This window comes from Psammomys obesus, unplaced genomic scaffold (assembly GCF_907164565.1).
Source record: "Psammomys obesus unplaced genomic scaffold, mPsaObe1.curated_primary_1811, whole genome shotgun sequence".
In the NCBI taxonomy this organism is placed as follows: Eukaryota; Metazoa; Chordata; class Mammalia; order Rodentia; family Muridae; genus Psammomys; species Psammomys obesus.
The window spans coordinates 13,204,569-13,225,946 of NW_026590699.1; the positions used below are offsets into that span (position 1 = coordinate 13,204,569).

Consider the following 21,378-nt stretch of genomic DNA (forward strand, 5'->3'; position numbering starts at 1 on the left):
CTCCTCTGCCTATTTTTATGTCTTCCCTGTATACCTAACTACAGGATTCTCTGCATCCATCACAAAAGCAATTACTTGATATTTCCAACCTCTTAGAATTCTTCCGCTTTACACACACACACACACACACACACACACACACACACACACATCTAATTTTAATTCCTGACTCTAAGCACAAAGAGATATACTGTCACTTTGACCTAATCTAGAGTTCATACCTCTAAATAACTGTATTGTCTCTATCTATAAAGCACTTTGTTGCCATGGCAATATATGCATAATTGCATGTGTTAAGTAATTGAGATGGCTCCATATGACAGACTCTCTCCAGCAGAAAACATTCTGTATCCTCAAGTGTTAACAACCCTCCCACATTTTCTTCCAAGCCCTAGAAGTCTCTGGAGCATACATATGTTTTATGGACACCGTAGTACATACTAGAAAGAGTGACCATGTGAGAGCTATTTTAAGAAAGCTGGAAATCTCCTTCAGTCTGTTGTCAGTTTGTAAAATAGCTTGTAACAAGGTTATTGATTTTTGTTTCTAATGTAATTTTCTACACTCTAACCTTTCCTACTTAAAGTGGGAGGAAGGAATAATATACTTTCCTACACCTCAACCCTTAGAAAGTTCTGTAAAATTCAGTTTACTTATTTAACTAAACTTATTACCAGCAAACATTCCTGGGATTAAACATTAACATGGTTAATTCTATGTGGCACGGTTCATTATCATGTCAATAAATGATTAATTATAACTTTCTGTCTTGGCCAGTAGTTTTTCTGGACTTTTATGATTCATTATTTGTGCTAGGTTGTAATTCAGTCTCTCGAAACTGACATACTAGCATTTATTGTTTTTTATTGCTTCTCTAATGTGGCTTTTGAAAGAGACACCAAGTACCACATGTTTAGAAAGGGTTTAAAAGTTTGACGTGTTGAAAGTAAGCCAGTAGAGACAGAACCAGGGAACTGGTGCTTCTGTGGACTTGGCCATTTGCACACCACAGACAGTGATGGCTGACTCCTCTGTCTGTTCCCCAAATGCAACTCTCTGTGACGGTGATTCCTGCCTAGTACCTGAGAGCAACTTCAATGCCATTCTCAGTGTGGTGATGAGCACTGTGCTCACCATCCTGCTCGCCATGGTGATGTTTTCTATGGGATGCAATGTGGAAATCCACAAGTTCCTAGGACACATAAAGCGGCCATGGGGCATCTTCGTGGGCTTTCTCTGTCAGTTTGGAATCATGCCGCTCACGGGCTTTATCCTGTCCACGGCCTTTGGTATCCTCCCAGTGCAGGCTGTGGTGGTGCTAATTATGGGTTGCTGCCCTGGTGGAACTTCCTCCAATATCCTGGCCTATTGGGTAGATGGCGACATGGATCTCAGGTAAGACAGAAGAATCTGCAACTGCTGCAATCAGCTGGGGCTAAACTTAGACACCTGTATCTTTTCCGAGGTCCATTTGATGTGTTGTACTGAGTAAATGTCTAAGGAGTTAAACGGGAAGAATCAGTGCGTGCACCTTTTGGGGCAGCAGCTTTGCTGTTAGAATTGGGGCCTTTGGTTTTCGCCTGTGCACTTCTGCCTGCCTATTTTGTTTCATCCTGAAACAAAACAGTAATTTAGATTTCAATTTTGTATCTTTAGTATTTTTAGTCAGCGCACAAAGTTGTGGATTTCTGTGTGACATTTGTGTAAGTGTATATCATTATGCTTTGTTCTTACTCATTCCTCATTACCATCCTAGTCCCCCTTTCTCCCTTCTGCTGATCCACTTCCTATTCTGCTTTCATATCACATACATTCCCTTATCTTATCTGTTCCCTCCTTGCCTTCAACTTCCTGATCTGCCCTGATAGTTCCCTCCATATCATGTCCTGTGTGTGTATGTGTGTGTATGGTAATGTGTATATGTTTAAATTTAAATCTAGATCAGCCTCTGAGAGGAATCCTTGATATTTGTCTTTCTTACTCTGGATTATTATGTGAATCCTTGGTATTTGTTTTTCTTAGTCTGGATTATTATGCTTGCACTTTGAATTTTAATTCAATTAACAAAAGTTGTATCACCTCTGGGGAAAGAGTCAAAGTTTTTTTTCATTAAATAATTCCTCCCAATCTACAAACTGTAACTGAGAAAGTTTTTTTGAATGGAATAAAGATGAATTTTCTGTATATGACAAGGTAGTCTGAGTGGAAATACAATCTCAAATTTCTCATCAAACGTTAAACTCTGTAGTCAGCATCATTTCCACCTAAGAGCCTGTACTTTGGACAAAACACTTCTTGGTTAAAAATCTAATAAACAATTCATAAATTTATTTGATCTCTGCTGACATTAAAAGAAAAAAATTCTCAGCAGTATTATTTAATTATGCCTACTTCTCTATAAAATAAAGAGAAAACCTTTTCGCTGTTTTTCAAAAGAGGAATCTAACTGTAATGTTTGTCCAGTCCAACTTATGCCAGTTTGAACTAGCACTGGGTAGAAGAGAGGACTGGTGACTAATAGAAAGAAAGAAACAAACAAAAACCTGACAGGGCTAATGTGGGAGTTTTAATGTGGAATGTTCAATAACTAAGTGTCACTTTCTTCCTCTCTTGTGGAAGATACACATTTCAGTTAAGCATTGAGCTGTTCCAGAACCACTTGCTTATTAAATCCTGGACAACCTGCCATCAGCTCTATTTGTTCTGGGGTGCCTGGTGAGCAGCTGGAAACTAGCCACCAACTCCCAGCTGGTACTATTTTCCTGATGCCTTAAAAAACAAAGAATACACAGTACTCATTTTTCATGGGGACATAGAATTACTGCCTAGAAACAGATACTATTTCTGTAAATAAACAAAGAATTCTAAGTGCTATTGATGTATAGTTAATCTGTGAAGCACAATATAGTAATCAGGGTTCTTTAGGCTTCTACTCCATTGACCTGCACACTCACGTTTGTGTGAAAGTGCATGGGCACACACATACACAGAGTGAGAGTTCCAGGAATTCATAACTACCAGATTGCCAGGAATGACCCAGAAGCCTACACTTCACTAAACAGCTTCTTAAAATTTGTAAGTCTTAAACAATATATCTCATAACAGTACAACCTATGTCTGAACATAATGCCACACATTATTGCTGAATATGAGATCAGCTGTATATGGTACATATTAATTTCACTATATCACTTATGCTGAGGACAAATCACTCAGTAGTATAGTGCAGAAGACATTGCATTACCCTGCTCTGCCACAGCAATTCTAATGTATCTCTGTCATAAAGAGGTGGTCGTGTTATAATGAAAAATATCATTAGGGGTTAGAAAGATGTTTCAGGGGTTAAGAATACTTGCTGCTTTTGCATATGACCTAAGTTTCACTCACAGCACCCATATCAGTTGGATCAAAACTGTAACTACAGCTCCAGGGGATAGAATGGCCTCTCTTGGCCTTTGTGGGCACCTATATACACACACGTGTATGCAAACTCACACACAAGCATAAATAAATAAATAATAAATAAATAAATAGCAAACAAACTTTTTTTTGAAGAGATGGTATTACACATTTCATGTAAGGTAAACTATGTTTAAACATTTCTTTAAAGAAAGTGAAGTCTCAGAGACTAGGTAACAGCCCTTACAAGACTTAATTCTTGTGGAGTAAGTTTTATACAACTTAAGTCTCAGAAAATTTATATAGATGCAGCCTTCTCTATCATCTAGATTTCTAATTCTGTATTCTTATAACACTGCCTGCTCCATCTCTACTTGAACTCAAGCAATGTCAGACAAGACAAGATAATTTGAGAACAGTTACTTCCTTACTAGCACTAACAATGCAATATGGTACCAAAACATACCATTTGGCTTTTAGCTTTCTTGGATGTGGTCCCTGGAAAAAGAAATTATTTACCTGTCCCATATTATCTATAATCAGAATTTTATAGTGTCTAATTACTTAAAATAAATGCATAAATAAATAAAAATAGTGATTTTTTAGCAGCAAATAATATTTTAAATACTTCTCTTACAACTTCCAGCTTGAGACACTGTTGTTTGAAGATCTGATCAGTACACAGAAATTCTCAGCTAACATGTGTCATGGCAGCATATGCACAAAATATATCAGGGAAAAGTAAATGGGACCAAAAAGGTGAATCTGGTGGCAGCCGAGTTTATGGGTCAAGTTACACAGAGTTTTCTTTTCTTCTTTGTGTTTGTGTTCTGTCTCCACACAAAGGTGATATATGATATTTCCATGCTTATTTTAGCTGCACAATACAAAAACTTTCCTATATTTCCATTCCATTAACTTTTTTCAACTATATATTCTCATTCATTCTTTCATCAGTTTCCCCAACTCTTTACTACCCATTTGCTTTCTATCATCATTACTTTCTCGGTTTCCTGTTTAGTGTCTTTTCCAACCATGACCTTTGTCTTTAGTCAAATATTACATACTTTATTTTCCATTTCACTGTTCATTGATTTTTTAATTTTTTATTTTTTAATATTAGTTACAGTTTATTAATTTTGTATCCCAGCTGTATCCAGCTCCCTCATTCCCTCCCAACCCCTCCCTCATCTTCTCCCTACCCCTTATTTTTAAGACCCTTGATCCTTTGGCTTATTAAAACAGTGTCTCTTCTTTCAAATACACGTACATGTTCACACATCTTTTATCTCCTATAGGAGAATCAACACAATCACACTTGACTCTTTCTTTTATCCTCACTCACAGTAAGCAAACTCTGTTGCTTACAAAATGTTGATTTTTATTTTACTAGCCTATGTTTATTAGACACTGTGAGCCACCAAATATAAGGCTAAGTTCTTAAAGAACATTGATGCATTTTAATTCTTCAAAGAATCTTAGGGTCCTCAGCATTGACAGATGAAAAAATTAAGGTTTGTAACTTTTGCCAAGGTCATCTAGTTGGTGATTGTCAGTGTCATATTTGGTATCCAGATAGACAATATCTACTGGACTCTTCTTAGTGTTTGACCTTTGATCATATCGTATCCGTCACCTGCCCAGACTACAGAGTCAGACACACTTCTGCTGATGTTTCAGAGGTGAAGTTTTGCTTTTGATGTGATTGCAATCTTTGTATTTCTTTGTCCTTGATTACACTCAATTCCTCAACACACACCAGATCTTCACTTATGAACTTCTTTTCCCTATACACATAAAACTTTTCCCTAGCAGTTAAAGACTTACTTGAGAAAAACAAAAGCCAAATTATATTTTAATTTTTGAATACTTTAGAGTTTTATCATTCCAATATTATCTTTCAAAAGTATTTATATTTTCAACACCTATGTCCTTTATAGAACTTAAATTTTTTCACATAAGGTACATTTTTATTTGCAAAGTTATTGTTCTTCCTGTTTATATAAAAATTCTCTGTGGACCATTTCAACAAAATTTTTGTTTTGCTTCTATTATTAGCACAGATAACATGAACTTCTAGTCCTCTTTCACTTATTCTTCAACATCTAAAACCTTCATTTTCCAACTTCTATTTTTTTTCTCTTACATAATGTTTCACTAAGAAATTTCTTAAATAAAACTCAATAATAAATCTTAAATAAAACAAATAAGTAAAATAAATGATAAAAAAACACAATACAATGTCAAGTTGGACAATCAATAATGCTCATTCAAACTTTTACAAGGATATTTCAAAAACAAGAGAGAAAAATTCTAACTTGCTTCTAATATCTGTTCTTGTAAATTAAAACCATTCTCAGCCTCCTCCTCTTTACTATAAGCTGATAAAAAGTCTTGTTCCCCCGAATTCCTTCTTTCTGAGGATATACTAGCTGTCTGGCAACAAAGGGTTTTTTAATTGTGGAGCAGGTTAAGACAGAGAGGGTCAGCACAATGAGAGAAGGAATGGTGGGGCACAGATTTGTAAATTCCAGAGTGTTAGTTATAAATAGGTGAAGTGCTGTTAGTAAATTACTGTAGATCATTAGCTGTCTGCACTAAGTACATCTCTATTCACAATTAAGCTTAAGCTTGTCAAAAAGTTTTTTCCATTTCATTTTAGTTAGTATGTCAAACAACACATTTACACATTTCATTATGATATCTAAGTTCATAGATTATCATTGTGCTTCACTAAGATTCACTTCCCAGTGTCTTCCCCATACTTTTGCCCTGCCTCCTTGTGCTTAGTCCTCCTCTGCTTTCAAGTTGTTATATATCATTGTGTTACATTTTTCTGAGGAGATGTGAATAAACAGCTACTCACCATAAATAGAACACCAACAACAGAAGCAAAGAAATGATTCTACAAAAATCTTCCTTAATGAACCAACAAGTTTTGGGGTTACTTAGAGAATTAAAAGTGAAATGTTACTTACAGAAGCATGGACAACCCATTGCTAGCTACCCTACTAAAGAAAATGTCCCTCATCATCAAACAACCATTGGCTGTATAAATCCTTGGGAAGCTTACAGCTTTGTGAGCACATATATCCTGCCATGATAAAAGTTAATAGACCCAGTCTTGTATATGTTTTCTTCTGGTAATCACAGATGCTGAGAGTTCAAGAGGGAAATGGCTACATCATATTTAAGACAGTAAAAACACACACACACACACACACATATATATATGTATATATATATATATATATATACATATATATATGTAAAGAGAGGTGGGGGACAGACAGACAGACAAGGGTGGTTTGATGTGTGGGCAAAAACATGATATTAGTCATTCATTTCTCTCTGCCTCCAGAAAGTCTTTTAAACGCATCTTTTGTTTACAATACTGGCGCCTTACCATTCAGCAATCCTGAATGACTAAATGCATCTTTTGTATTGGTTTACTGTCATGGTATTTTAGCTCTACTAACACAAACATTTTAATCAGAATTTTTTAAACCTATTTTAAGTCCATTTACTTAAAAAATATTTCTAACGAAGTTAAGACCCCTGATAGACTTTGTTACTACCATTATTTTACCAAAATTATGCAAATTTATTATCAGAATCATTGGGATAAAATCATTAATATTCATATATTTTCCTTACCACAGCATAGTTATTTATTGTGAAGAGGGAATGTGTACTATAAATACAATTGACTTTCCTCTTCGTATTGCTCTAGAAACCAAACTCTACCTGTTGGCTGTTTAATTCTTTGTAGCATGTGAGGTAACAGTGACAAAGAGAAGTCCAACACATTGTACAGGCCCAGATAAAAAGGGTTATCACATATTCCAACCCAGTGTGTGCCTTCAGAGCACAGGTATTTAGGCTCTCTGTCTATAAGCAGAGAATGTACCACTCTGTCCAGAATATTTTGAAGAGGCTCAGGAAGACCCAGTGCTCAAAACCTCTCTTCCATTCTTTGTCATTGTGCTAAAAATGGCATAATTTAATTTAAAAGACTCTTCCAGATCAAAACCCAAAATCTTCCTGCTCAGTCAGACACCCATAGTAAACAAAGTGCTGTTCTCTGTTGAATCAAACAGTGATGTTGCATTAACTTTCCCAAGGAAGATATGAACAAACATCTTTTTATAGTTATAAGAGACAAAAGTAAGGGTTTCACTCAAATCCCATTATGTGGAACAATAAGTTTATTGAACTTATTTACAAAGCACAGGGAAGAGGTTACTCCTTGAAGTGTCAATAGCCCCCAGACAGGTGCATCACCACAAAGTCCAACAGGTAGTGGTCAGAGTCCGCCCTGTAACCAACTTTCCACATCCTGTAGGAAATGGGTTTCATACTGGAATTCTGAATGGGGCCCTGCAACTCTCCCATGTCCTTGCTACAGGAAAATATCACCACTTCATTATAATTATCATAGACTAGTTAGCACCATACTCTTCTGCTTATTTCATTGTCATGGCTACTAAGCCAAGGTAATTTCTGTTCCAAGATAACCTGGTATTATAGGTTTTTCTTGGAGGAAAAAGGTTTATACAACTGTTCACAAGCCCAGACACCTGGTACCTTCTTCAATCATTATTTTTAAGCATTATTCAGTACCCTCTATGATTTTTGAGAACAGATACTGATGGTGCAGACTACATGAAAAGACATCAAGTGCAGATGACCCTGTCCAAAGCCAGCCACTTTACAAACATGACCAAGTATATTTCTATCATACAAAGTAATTTATGTTTGAGTCTGACTCTCACAGAAATTGAAATAAAAGAGCATCTTTCCTAGAAAAACCAGGTAGCTGCTTCAAGCTGTTTCTTTCATTCCAGTGTTAGCATGACCACTTGCTCCACACTGCTTGCCCTTGGAATGATGCCCCTTTGCCTCTTCATCTATACCAAGATGTGGGTCGACTCAGGAAAAATTGTGATTCCCTATGATAGCATTGGTAAGTAATTTATCTGTAGGATGCTTCATATTACCAATCAAGCCCTCTGCGAAAGTCCCAGCTAAGATCTCAGGTTAGGCTCCAAGCTCACACCTAAGCATCATTTCCCTTTGAACGAGGAGTATACTTTTTGCCATATATAATTTCTTTATGAATTGATCCTGGAGAATTGGTAGAATGTACATTCCAAAAGTTGACTCCATGAAGAGATACTAAATTTGCCTCAGCACAAAATAACATGGAAAAGAAATAGCTTTAGGAATGCAGTCTTAACCTAGCAGTCTGCCCTGAGGAGTATTAGACTGCTGGCAGGTGGGAACCACCATCATTCCTGTGGTGAGTTTATGGTACTGGGTCTTTGTACCACACATTCAAATTGAAGAAACACACACACACAAAGAAAATCATAACATGACTTCAGGATTGTAGGTAGTCGTGAGTGGCAGAATGGACACTCCTGGGTGAAATATATTGTTCTCTATCATCAACTGCATGCTGTATCTTGATACAACAGACAATTTAATGGTACTCTCAATATTATCATGTCTTGGAAGTCAAATTTGCTAGTTATGACTCTGCCTTTATTCATTTCAACTCCTATATGCCTCTCCATTTTGAAGAAACTTCTTTTATGTTTTAGGAAGAAAGGAAGTGGTAGAATATGAAATAGTTGGTATAACATGGAGATGGAGTCAGGTACAGGCTGAGAAAATGATCAGCATGTGCAAAGCAGGTTTCCTCTCAGAACTACCTTGACAGAAATGAGTTGTAGAGAATATAGTATCCAGCACCAGGCATCAGGTACAATGCACGATAGTAGCTTTTTCAGCTGACTTTGCAAAGAATTCCTTCCTAAGCTATCTTCGAAAGGCTGGGTTTACTATTAACAGAAGCATGTGTCCAATGTCAAATAGAAACTCCCAAAGATATTTGTAAAATTAATTCCTGTGGTGGTGGGAATCAAGACTGAAAATCTCTTCCATTTCAAAGAAAGATTATTTCCATGATTAAATGTGATTCAGCCTAGAAACAACTGAATTAGAACAAATTTTGTGAGGACTGACTATGAAGTAAGCATCTGTGTTGCAAAAATTTTCAGTTTCTGCTCTCCCCCATCCCTATCATGTACATTAAATTGTGGGTTCCCCTTGATTTTAGTGGGGACTTTGGTATGTCCTATTGTCCCCTGAAGAACTCCTAAGTATCGGTAGAATCTCCTCCAAAATGGGCTTAGAGTAACATCCAAGCTCAAGTGTGTATGCCTGTTTGCATCTCAAACTTTACCTTTAGAGAAAACCTCCCCCAGAGTTAAATAATGCCATCTGTTTGAACAGTGAAGGATATTGTAGGTGTCTCAGAGAAAGTATTGGCTGACTAAACAATTTTGATGGGACATTATTCAGTGCCAAAAGAAATAATTTAAGCCTTAAAATATTCTTCTTTTGATATTCAGTCCCTTCTGGAAAATGTCCCAGGGGAATATTAAAAAATACAAACTACTATTTGGGTGACTTATACCATATAATTCAAGGCAAATAAATTTTAAGTTGGGCTTTGTTTTGTTTGGTTTTGTTCTTTTCTGTTTTGCTTTGTAACAAGGAATCACAGTGGGTGTCATGGAACTTGCTATATAGACCAGGAACTGTCCTCAAACTCACAAAGATCTGCCTGCTTCTTCCTCCTGAGTTCTGTGATTAAAGATGTATGTCATGATGCTAAGAAAGACAAATAAATTTTGAAAAGAGGAGAAAATGAGAAATCAATTGCATGTTCATGGGGAATGGAGAAAGAACAGAAAAAAACAGGATTTAAAAATAATACAAAGAAAAGTTTTAACACAAAAATTAACTATTTGCTCACAATTTCTGCCTAAGCTGTTCTCCAAACTGACCTTTTTCCTGTTTGTTTTTCTAGTCTTTTAATGAGCTAAGAGTTTCATGAGATGTTGTCATCACTTATAAATGAGATTGTTGAGATTGGGGTAATTATTACATTTGCTCAAGATTACTGAAGAACTGGGAATAGTTACTGGCAGGCTCTACAGCTTTCTCTCCACATTTCTCAGTGTGCTTCTCCCACTCTAAAAACGCTGCTGAACCCAGAAGATGCTGACATGTGGATATAATCAGCTCCTCTGCAGCTTGAACCATTAAGGCTGAACTGTGTCAGGCAGTGAATGCCTGATGTCAACATTACTGTGCAAATCACCACAGCACAGTGAGGCAGGCATCATTCCATCAAGTTATTCTGTAAGAAAATCTAAGGAAGTGACAGCTTTCAGTCCATGTTACCGTCTTCTCACTCTTCCTCTTCTTGTCCTTCTTTTCTCCTATTCCCACTATTAAATCTTAAATAAAGAGTGTATGATAGTTTTGATATGTGTAAACATCTCCTTTTGGATCTGTACAGACAGGCATCTGAAACAGCATGGACAATAAGTCAGTAAATCAAGAAGTCTGGAGAGGAAAGAGTCAGTTCCCCCATCCACTAGAGAATAAACATTATAGCACCTGCCCTACATGGGCAGGGACCACACTACTGGGTGTGAAGAAGAACCAGAATGGTTCTTGAAGACACTAAAAACTTTCATTGGCTTTACCTCACCCAGAGAATAAATGTTTCTCCCATGAACATTCCAAAGTCCTCTTCAGTTGTCCTGTCACCTTAGAGGCCCCAAAATGGGAGGACTCTAGGCCAAAGGAGCAAACCAGTTGTGTCAAGATAATTTTAATTCAAAGCCTAAAAACTTAAAAATTTTATGGTGTGGTCTAAAGATCAAAATAAGGGGGAGGGTAGATCTCTTCAAAATTGTATGGTTACAGAAATAACCAAAAGGACTTTCTAGAAGATTTGACTATGAAATCGAACATTTTTCCATAGCTCTTCCTGTGCCCCTTCCTCCTGAGAAGGAGTAGTTCTTATATATCTTATTGTTTTTCCTTTCTTTTACTTTGTTTTCTCCTTTCTCTTAGTTATTATTTCAATTCTGCTGAGTAATTTGGGAGCAACAATAATTGTTGAGTCATTAGCAGGACAGCTAAGAAGCTATTAAGAAATCATTATTAGATTCATTTTAAATTAATATACATATAAACTTTCAATCCATAGTTTGTTAGCCAGACCTATGTCAATCTATCCAACACAGGCAGACATATACTTTCAAAATTTCACATTTGGTTTCACTTTCTCATACTATTTTAAAAGAGTATTTGAAAAAAAAAACATCCCATGAGAAACTGGAAGTCTCTAGTGCTCTGGTAAATAAAGGTACTATTGGGCAAACAAGTGTTAAATAATATAGAGACATAAATAGCATGCCACAAGAAAGGCAGTAAATCTTCCATGGTGAAGTTGAAGTATGACTCTTTTATCTGTTTGGGTGAACACTGAGCTTCAAGGGATTATAATTACATGAGAAGTTACCATATATATTATCTCATATAAAATTTAGGGCATGTTTTTTCATCTTATTTTCCCACATCTCTGTCATAAATTTGAATAACTGAAATAAAAATTAAACTAGAGTTTGTTAGTCCTCAAAATTCCTATGTGTATTGAGTACATAATGGATGTGTAGAGAAATATATGTGGATATGTGAATTTGTTTGCTGTGTGTGTACCTGTGTGCACATAATTCTACATTCTATTTTCAGTATTCAAGAAGACAGACAGGAACACTGCTAAGCCTTTTCCAAGCTATTTTTGTTTCCTTATGTTAATGTTGTTTTCATCTTTGTTAGGCACTTCTCTGGTTGCCCTTGTTATTCCTGTTTCCATTGGAATCTTTGTGAATCATAAATGGCCCCAAAAAGCAAAGATCATACTTAAAGTAAGTACCTCTTACAAGGGACAGACTGCAAAACTCAGTGTTCAGAAGTCAGCACTGGAATGAGATGGTCTTTCCATCTCTTCAGCTGTACTATTTTCATTAAATCTACCTTCTGAAATACTTGCCACTGTCAGTCATAAAGTCCTTCCTTAAAGAATGTCCTCTCTGATCATATCTGAGGGGAAAATTTCTATCCATCCTTTAAGCCACCAATTCAAGCACTACCTGTTGCTTTTAGTTTATTCTCAAATAACCTTGCTGTTATATAGGCTGAGCTTATGGTATAAAATACATCTAGGCAGCTTTCTAAGGAGGTACTGCATATCTTCTTTCTCATACCTAGAACAACATAGACCTCAGTGCTCAAAAACTGGTACATATTAGCTTGTGGGATGTGGAGGAATAAGATAGTTGTCATTTCTTGTCTTAGGAAAAAAGAAAGTTCTCATCTTCAGATTTTTTTTAAGTTTAATAAAAGAAGAAAATAAATATGGGAAGTTGACTCTACCATTAAGAGTGTCTACAGCTCTTGCAGAGCACCCATATCAAGATATGCAAAACCACCGGTAACTCCAGCTCAAAGGGATCCAAGGCCCTCTTCTGAACTCTGTTGGCAAGAATACTCCTGTGCACAAATATACATATGGACCTACACATAGTAATATTAAACCTATTTTAAAAGGAAAGATAACAACACTGGCTTATGTTTAACCTTATTTGACTTTTATTAACCCTTACATCTATTTCTTCTTATTATAACAAGCATAAAATGTTACTGAGGCAAGATTTTATACCCAATAACAAGTGAAAATAAATCAAAATTGAGAAAGGCTCGTGGTTTACTAAAAGACATATGATATAAAGAAATCCATCTAAAAGAGGCAGTTCTGCTAGGCTTTTGCTAGCATAGTTTTTTTTTTCCTTTCATAAAGGCATATAAGATGGTTTGCAAGCTCAGACATCTTCCTTGGGCCAATTAAGCATGAATATACTGTGCTGGTGTTTTCTTAGTCTCTAGAACACAGGAGAAGCTTTTCCTTTTCTATGAAGCTGAAGGGACATAGAAAACTTATCTCCATTTTCCCAAAGGAATAGACTCACCAACCCTTGAAGATTGTTAACAAACATCTCTTGACTCACTTTGACACAAGCATGTTTATTGTACCTTTTCTTCCAGATTGGTTCCATCTCAGGTGCCATTCTCATTGTGCTCATAGCTGTAGTTGGAGGAATACTCTACCAAAGTGCATGGATCATCGAACCCAAACTGTGGGTTATAGGAACGATATTTCCTATAGCTGGATACAGCCTGGGTTTTTTCCTGGCGAGAATAGCTGGTCAACCTTGGTACAGGTATGAGGTTTAGATAAATGAGGTTGAGCATTTTAGTTTATAACATCTGTTGCAATAGCATTCTGGGATGCCATTATAAAACAATCATAGGGCATAGAGAAATAGCTCAGCAATTAAGAGCACAGGCTGCTTTTCCAGAGGACCCAGGTTTGCTTCCCAACACCCTAGTGTTCACAGTCATCTGTAACTACAATGCTAGCATACCCAACATCATTTTCTGGCCTTTGCAGGCTCCAGGCACACATGTAATACATAAGCATATATGCAGACAAAACATCCATTCATATAAAATATTTAAATAAAAAATACCCCAAAGTCAGTCGTTTTGGTAACAAAAAGGCATGTCCTTACAGTTAAACAGGTCATAAATCATTAAGTCAGCATAGAGCTGGCTTCTTCTGAGGTGTGGGAGGAGGATTTATTGGAGGCCTCTCACTTTGGCTTTTAATGCCTATCTTCTCCTTGTGTCTCGTCACATTTTATTCCTTCTGTACACACTTTTGAGCTAAAATTACCCCTCATAAGCACATGAGTAACATTAAATTACAGGCCACCCTCATAATCTCATCCTAACTATTTATATCTACAATAACCCTGTTCACACACAAGGTCACATTCTTAGATACTGAGGGTTAGATATGGGATGGCAACATTTGAATTTGGATGAGAGACCTACTCAAACCACAGGACCTGAAAATATTGATGCCAAGTTCAAAATCCTTACCTTTCAATCACAGATTACATCATTTGAATAGCATCATTTGTTTGTAAATTATACAAATCTTCAAGATGTATTGACTACTTTTGTCCTCACCTGCCTGATATTCTCCATTAGTCCACATGCTAGGAAATAAAGCTCTTCCTTTGCTATGCATTCTGATTTAATAAGCATGGCATGTTTCATGGAAATAATCAACTTAATAACTATATATATTCCTCCAGTACCAAATGGACTTCATCACCTTTGGGTGATGAATACTGGAGTATACTTGTCACTATCAAAAACATTTCTTTCCAAATAGTCTATCTAAATCAATAGACAGATAGGTATATAAATCAGGTATAGAAACAAGTGTGAGTTGCATTTGGGAAAGAGGTGAGCAACCTTGAACAGTGTGGGGCACAGTCTGCTTGAGCTGAGCAGACTCGGGCTTCATTCTACCCCTGTCACTCACTAACTGGAGGACTTTGGGCTACATGTTTACTTTATCTTAGTTCTCTTTGTTGAAGATTAAGAACATTAATTTTTACCTTGCAGATTTATCATCAAGATTTAGTCAGAACAAAATTTATTTAAAAATAAATGCCTATGAGAAATACCATAGCTTCAATATTTTCTGAACTCTGATACTTTCTGTATACTTTTACTAAGGAAATAGTTTGAAAAGGGTAAACCAAACCTCCTTTGTGATCTATGGAATGCTATTATAAATGAATCTACCTCTCACATTATAAACATATTGGGACTAGAGAAAAAGTTCAGTAGTTAAAAGCATGTACTACCTCTTCCAGGGAGGCTGAGTTTTCATCCTAGCATCTATATTGGGTGATTCACAACCACCTGTAACTTCAGCTCTAAGGGAACCCAATGCCTCTGATCACAATGTGCACCTGCGCTCACATGCTTATACCCACATGCACACACAACATTAAAGATAAAGCTTAAAATAATATATGTAATAGATTGTTTTATGTATTAATGTATTTACTCAATGTAAATTTGTGTGTTAAAAGTATACACCAAATATGTATTTTTAAAGCAGAGATAAAACATAGGTACATGCTTGTAATCTCATCAATAGGGAAACTGAAGCAGGAGGATTGCCACAAGTGAGATGACAACCTAACCTGGACTGCATAGTGAGACCTATCTTGAAAGGACAAAAATAAAGGGAGGGAAAGAAGGGAGGAAGTGAAATAATGACAGGAAGGAAGAAGAAAGAAAGGAAAGAGAAAAAGAAAAGAGAAAGAAAGAAGGAGAGGGGGAAGTAGGAGGATGGAAGTGGTAAGGGGAAGAAAAAGTAACATAGGGAGAAATAGAGGAAAGAAAATAAGGGATGAAGAAAGGAAGAGGAGGGACGGAGAGAGTAAAGGAAGGAGGAAGAGAGGAAGACAGAAAGGGGGAGGAAGAGAGGGAAGAATGTAGAGAGGGAGGAAGGGAGAGAGAGAGGGAGGGAAAAAAGGGAAAAAGGAAGGGAGGGAGGGAAGAAAGACAAAAGGGCAGTCTATGTACATGCTCTCATTATACTTTCTCTTTGTGTTATATCATAATTAGTCAAATAACAAGGTAAATCATATACATCTTACTCCCAGGTGCCGAACAGTTGCCTTGGAAACTGGGATGCAGAACACACAGCTGTGTTCTACCATAGTACAGCTCTCCTTCAGCCCTGAGGAACTCAACCTTGTGTTCACCTTCCCACTCATCTATAGCATTTTCCAGATCATCTTTGCAGCGATATTTTTAGGAAGTAAGGAATAATGCTAATAAAATTCTACTGTGATGTTGCTTTTGAATAAATCTTGGATTTGATTTATTTTTTTTAAAAAAAAAAGGCCTTTGTAAGATTATCTGGCAGTGAATTGTATAAACCAATTTGGAGAAAATGCAGAAGTCACTTGTCATGACTTTATATATGCTGATGCAGAGACTGTAATTTTGTTGTAAGTCTTAGTGGACCTTTTTTAAAGAGAAAAACAAAGGAGATGGATCTTCTTTGTTGACTTTCTCTTCCTCAATAGTTAGAGAGACATATTAACCTTTGAGGAACATTTAATTGTACATCTTTCTAAATGCTTCCAAGGAACCCAAGTTTTAGTGGTTTTTCCTCAAAGCTTTGTCTTGGTATGCTTTGTAAATAGGGTGTTTATAAAAAAAAATGGCAAACTATATTTATCATGCAAAATCTTGTCAGATATATATGTAAATTTGTACATATCAATTTTAAATGTCCATAAAACTGAAGAAGTGTAAGCAAAGATGTACCAGAGATATATAGTCTAATTCTTTTTGTCTATTTGTTTAATCTCTTTATAGCCTGATCCCAGCCCCCTCCTGTAGCTCCCCTACCTCATTCTCCCCTCTCTTTCTTAGAGAAGGGGAGGCCCCTAAGGAGAACCAACTCACCCTGGCACCTCAAGTTGCAGCTGGACTAAGAACATCCCTTCCCCCTGGGGCCTGACAAGGCAGCTCAGCTAGGGGACAGTGGCAGACAACCAAGTTGGAGACAGCCCCTACTCCCTTGTTAGAGGGCCCACATGTTGAACAAGTGTCATATCTGCTACATATGTGTCCCAGGGGATGTAGGTCTGGCCCATGCATGTTTTTTTGGTTGGCAGTTCAGTCTCTGTAAGGCCCCATAGGCCCAATAGTCCAATTCTTAATTTTACTCTGTTTTAGCATAATTTCATCCTTTCTTATTTGGTCCACACCAAATGGCCTTCACCAAATTGGAACTTTTTCTTACATTTGACTATCCAAAGCTTGATGGTGCTTAGGCCTCATTTATAAAATCCTATTTAAAACAAATAAACTTCCCTTTAAAGTTTTACAAGATTTTAATAGAAAATGGAAAGTAGAGGTGCAGAGTAAAAACACTCTGAAGGTTAAGTTAGGAAATCCCCAGATATAGTTTCACTTTTCTTTGCATTATTTTTCCCCAGCTTGAATGTGTATCCATGTGCCTGCAGGTGCCCTTTACCCTAGTATCTCAGTGATGCTTCTCAGGCAGAGTCTCTTTTCCAGTATAGGAGTCTCATATCATGAGCATCATAAGGGTCCATCAAACTGGTCCAGCTGTGGCTCTGAGGAAATGCAAATAAGTAGATGGCTTGAGTTTTCTGGCCAGGGAGCCTAGCCTAACCAGTGAGTTTCAGGCCAATGGAAAACCCCTAGCTCAACAATCAACAAGCAAGATAGATGGCTCTTGAAGAGCAACAGACAAGGCTGGCCCCTGGCCTCCACACTCAGGCACATGCATGGAAATGCATTTGAATACATACATATACCTGCTTACAACATACACACACATGTACACACATTCATAAACATGCAAAGAAATAAAAAATAAGGTGTTGAGAAAAACTTTCACCACAGGTGAAAGGAAGTCTGATCAACAACAGGAAAGAATGGGTGAAGAGGAAAGACTAGGCATGTTATCCTGACCCAAGTCTTTCCACAAAGGATGACCAGGCCACAGCCTTGAATGCACACAGGCATATTTAGTTGAAAACTATCACATTAACTGGGGTGGGTCATATACAAAATAATTAATTATATTTTCATTACTGATAAGTAGCATATATAGCTTGAAGCCATGAGAAGGTCATGTTTTTGTGCCATATTGGTGATTACAGAACTTTAAAAAAAAGTTGGTTTCTCACAATACCTCCAGTCTGTAGAAAATGAAAACTCTTTTCTGAGCTGTACAATGTAATCACTGTTCAAGTAATTTTTCAAGGTGTCATTCTGAAATTTATTTGATCTCTCCTGTATTGTTTTTACAGTTTATGTCGCATATAAGAAATGTTCTGGGAAAAATGATGCTGAGTTTCTAGAGAAAACAGACAATGAAATGGACCCCACGCCATCATTTCATGAGACAAACAAAGGATTTCAACCAGACGAGAAGTAGGCACTAAGAAGACAAAAAAAAGAAAAGAAAAAGAAAAAAAAAAGCTTACAGAACAGCATTAATTAAACTACAACTATAATTATTTCTTTTGGTGGAGTGATGGCCAAAAAAAAATGTTAAAAGTTAAATTCAAATTGAAATTAGTTATTGTTTTATGCATAAAGGGACTAGTGGCACATTCTTTAGTGGGTACATGACTCATTTATCAGTATCTTTGGGAGACTGGTCACAGGATATCCCTTGGTACCAAATTCACAAAAGCTTAAGTTTTTTCATAAAATGGCAAAGGGTTTGTATTTTTCTCCATATACTTCAGATCAATACTAGCTTACTTAACATAATTAACATTATGTAAATACTGTGTAAATAATTGCTTCATTGTATTGTTTATGGAATAATATTTTTTTATTTGTGATATTGTATGTTCAGTACAGACATAATTTTCCAGATATTTTTGGCAATAGTGGCTTATAACCGTAGATGTCAAACTTATCCTTGGGAAGTCAAATGTATGTGCATGGAATGTATAGGTAGATGATAGATAAATAGATGATTAAAGATAGGTAGGTAAGTGGGTAGAGAGAGAGAGATAGATAGATAGATAGATAGATAGATAGATAGATAGATAGATAGATAGATGATAGATGATAGATAGATGATAGATAGATAGATGATAAATAGATAATTGATTATCATTAATATATTATCTTCTGACCTAAAAATATAGGTCTAACAGGAAACTTTGTCATATATTAGCTGAACCCAGAGTCAAACACTTTGGTATGTTAAAATGTAACATACATTTTGTATGTTAAAATGTAACAACTATTACAATAAAATGTTGATTTCTTCACTGTTTATGATTCTAAAAAGATTGATGTGAATGAATGTATTCCTCTGACATTTTAATCATGAGTTTGAAATTTTGCAACCTATTTATTTGTGATATTTACACTATATGTTGGCAATTATCTGTACATGTATTTTAGAAAAGTAGTTCCTTCCAATGACATTCCAGAAGGAGAAGTGAGAGAAAGTGTAACTAATTAATTCAATAACAAATTAGAATTGACTAAAAGTCATCAAGGATATTTTACATCTATTCACATACTAGGATCCACTGATGACCATTCTATCTTTCAAGAAACAGGGCTCATTCGAAACAGTTTGAATTTGGCAACTGGTATTTGGAACTCTGGAGGGGTCTACTCAAGAATTATCTGTATGAAGCAGGTACAAATGGGTCAATACAATAGCTATTCAGCTTACATGAAATTCCATAGCAGCCATCATGAGCAGGGAGGTGTCAGAAGTTACAAAGAAAACATATATCAGTCTAGAAATTGACTTAATACAATGAGAGAGACAAGGAAACATAAAGAAAAGCACAGATAAAAGAAATTTTGTCCTGTTGCTCTCCTTGTGCCCCCTCCAGGTCTTTCTATCTCCCTCTTCTTCCATTAGATTCCCTGCACTCTGCCCAAAGTTTGGCTATGAGTCTCAGCATCTGCTTTGATACCCTGTAGAATCTTTCAGAGACCCTCTGTGGAAGGCCCCTGTCCTGTTCCCTGTTTTCTCTCTCTTCCAGTGTCTATCCAGTTCACCTTTCTGAGTGAGGATTGATTATCTTACCCAGGGTCCTCCTTCTTGCTTAGGAACAAAACCAAATATCTGGGCAAAGGGGTCTTTTCTGAGACTGATACTCCAACTGAAGACCATGAACTGCGATAACCTAGAACCCCTATACAGATGTAGCCTATGACAGCTCAGTGTCCAAGTGGGTTCCCTTGTAATGGGAACAGGGACTGTCTCTGACATGAACTCAGTGGCTGGCTCTTTGATTGCCTCCCCTTGAGGGGGAGCAGCCTCACCAGGCCACAGAGGAAGACAATGAAGCCAGTCTTGATGAGACCTGATAGGCTTGGGTCAGATGGAAGGGGAGGAGGACTTCCCCTATCAATGGATAGAGTAAGGGCATAGGAGGAGAAGAGGGAGGGAGGGCAGGATTGACATAGGATGAGGGAGGGGGCTACAGCTAGGATACAAAGTGAATATATTTCAATTAATAAAAAATAAAATTTTAAAAATAAATATGCTATGCATAAGAAATTAATAAATTATCATGATTCCATGTTCAAAAAAAGAAATATGGCCAAAACACTTAATATGGCAGAAAGTAGCTATAGGAAAATTCATGTCAGGAAGTGATATTTGAAGAAGATAACAAGTACCTAGGCAGCAAATAGGAAGAGCATCCCTGCAGTATCATAGATAGGTGTAATGACAGAAGCCACATAAGATTTAGTAAAAATCAGCAAGGTTTTAAGGCTTCTATAAGGATGAAATTGGTCAAGTGCTGAGCTTTTCCCTTTAGATCCAACTTGATTTACTTTTTTTTTTTTTTATTTTGGAGCAGATATATGTTTTTAACTAGCCTTTAGTGGTTAGTCCCATGGCAACTTGGATATTCCCATGTCATGTGGACTCAGTTAACTTATAATGTTTGGTGATCTGACTTCAAATAGCACTGATGCATGAAAGGATTATAGGAACTCAGTAATTCCCATAGAGAAATAAGGGCTTCAGGTAGTAGACTTAAAACATTTTGGCTAAAGAGATGTCACAGTCTGCAAAGTGTTTGCTCTGGCAGCATGAGGAACTGAGCTTTACCACCAACACTCATATAAAGATGGCAGATATGACAATGTATACCTGTAATCCCAGTGCTGGAAAGGAGGGGCCAGGAGGATCACAGCCAGTAGAGTAAAAAAAAAAAAAAAAAGAGTTCTGAGTTCAATGAGAGGCCATGTCTCAAAAACTAAAGTGAAGAGCTACAAAGGAAGACACCTGCCATTGACCACATATGCCTTCATACATACATCCGTACATAAAAAATAAATAAACAAACAATTTGAAGCATTTTTCCACCAAAAGACAAATACAGTAAGTTGGGTGAGGAATGTCTTACGGCTTTGAATATTGATTAGAAGAGGAGAGAATGGATTTTTTTTCTCCTTTTGAATATCAAAGTACCTCCGGATGCAAAGGGAAGTCTCGCCATTAAGTACCTTCTACACTTTCCCCCTCAAGCAGAAAACATACAGATGCACTAAAGACACCCTGTGAATTTCTATCAAGTTCTCAACACAGCCAATGTTGAGGGCCTGGATGCCAGCAGCTACAACAGCACATTTTTC

The 21,378-nt window shown here is 36.7% G+C and overlaps 1 protein-coding gene across 1 annotated transcript; it reads left to right on the plus strand.

Moving 5' to 3' along the window:
• The first annotated feature begins 1,018 nt into the window (after window positions 1–1,018).
• Window positions 1,019–18,181, plus strand: Slc10a2 (solute carrier family 10 member 2). Its single transcript, XM_055608509.1, has 6 exons — window positions 1,019–1,395; window positions 8,247–8,365; window positions 12,106–12,194; window positions 13,372–13,547; window positions 15,861–16,018; window positions 18,054–18,181. Exons 1-6 carry the CDS (start codon window positions 1,019–1,021, stop codon window positions 18,179–18,181), a joined length of 1,047 nt encoding a protein of 348 aa, XP_055464484.1.
• Window positions 18,182–21,378: the final 3,197 nt, after the last annotated feature.

What these genes read in the sequence shown, in the direction of transcription:
- Slc10a2 (XM_055608509.1), top strand. Translation starts at nt 1,019, where the DNA reads ATGGCTGACTCCTCTGTCTGTTCCCCAAATGCAACTCTCTGTGACGGT. An exon ending in GATTCCCTATGATAGCATTG is followed by an intron (nt 8,366 to 12,105) that starts GTAAGTAATTTA and finishes CATCTTTGTTAG; the next exon opens with GCACTTCTCTGGTTGCCCTT. An exon ending in TGCAGCGATATTTTTAGGAA is followed by an intron (nt 16,019 to 18,053) that starts GTAAGGAATAAT and finishes TTGTTTTTACAG; the next exon opens with TTTATGTCGCATATAAGAAA.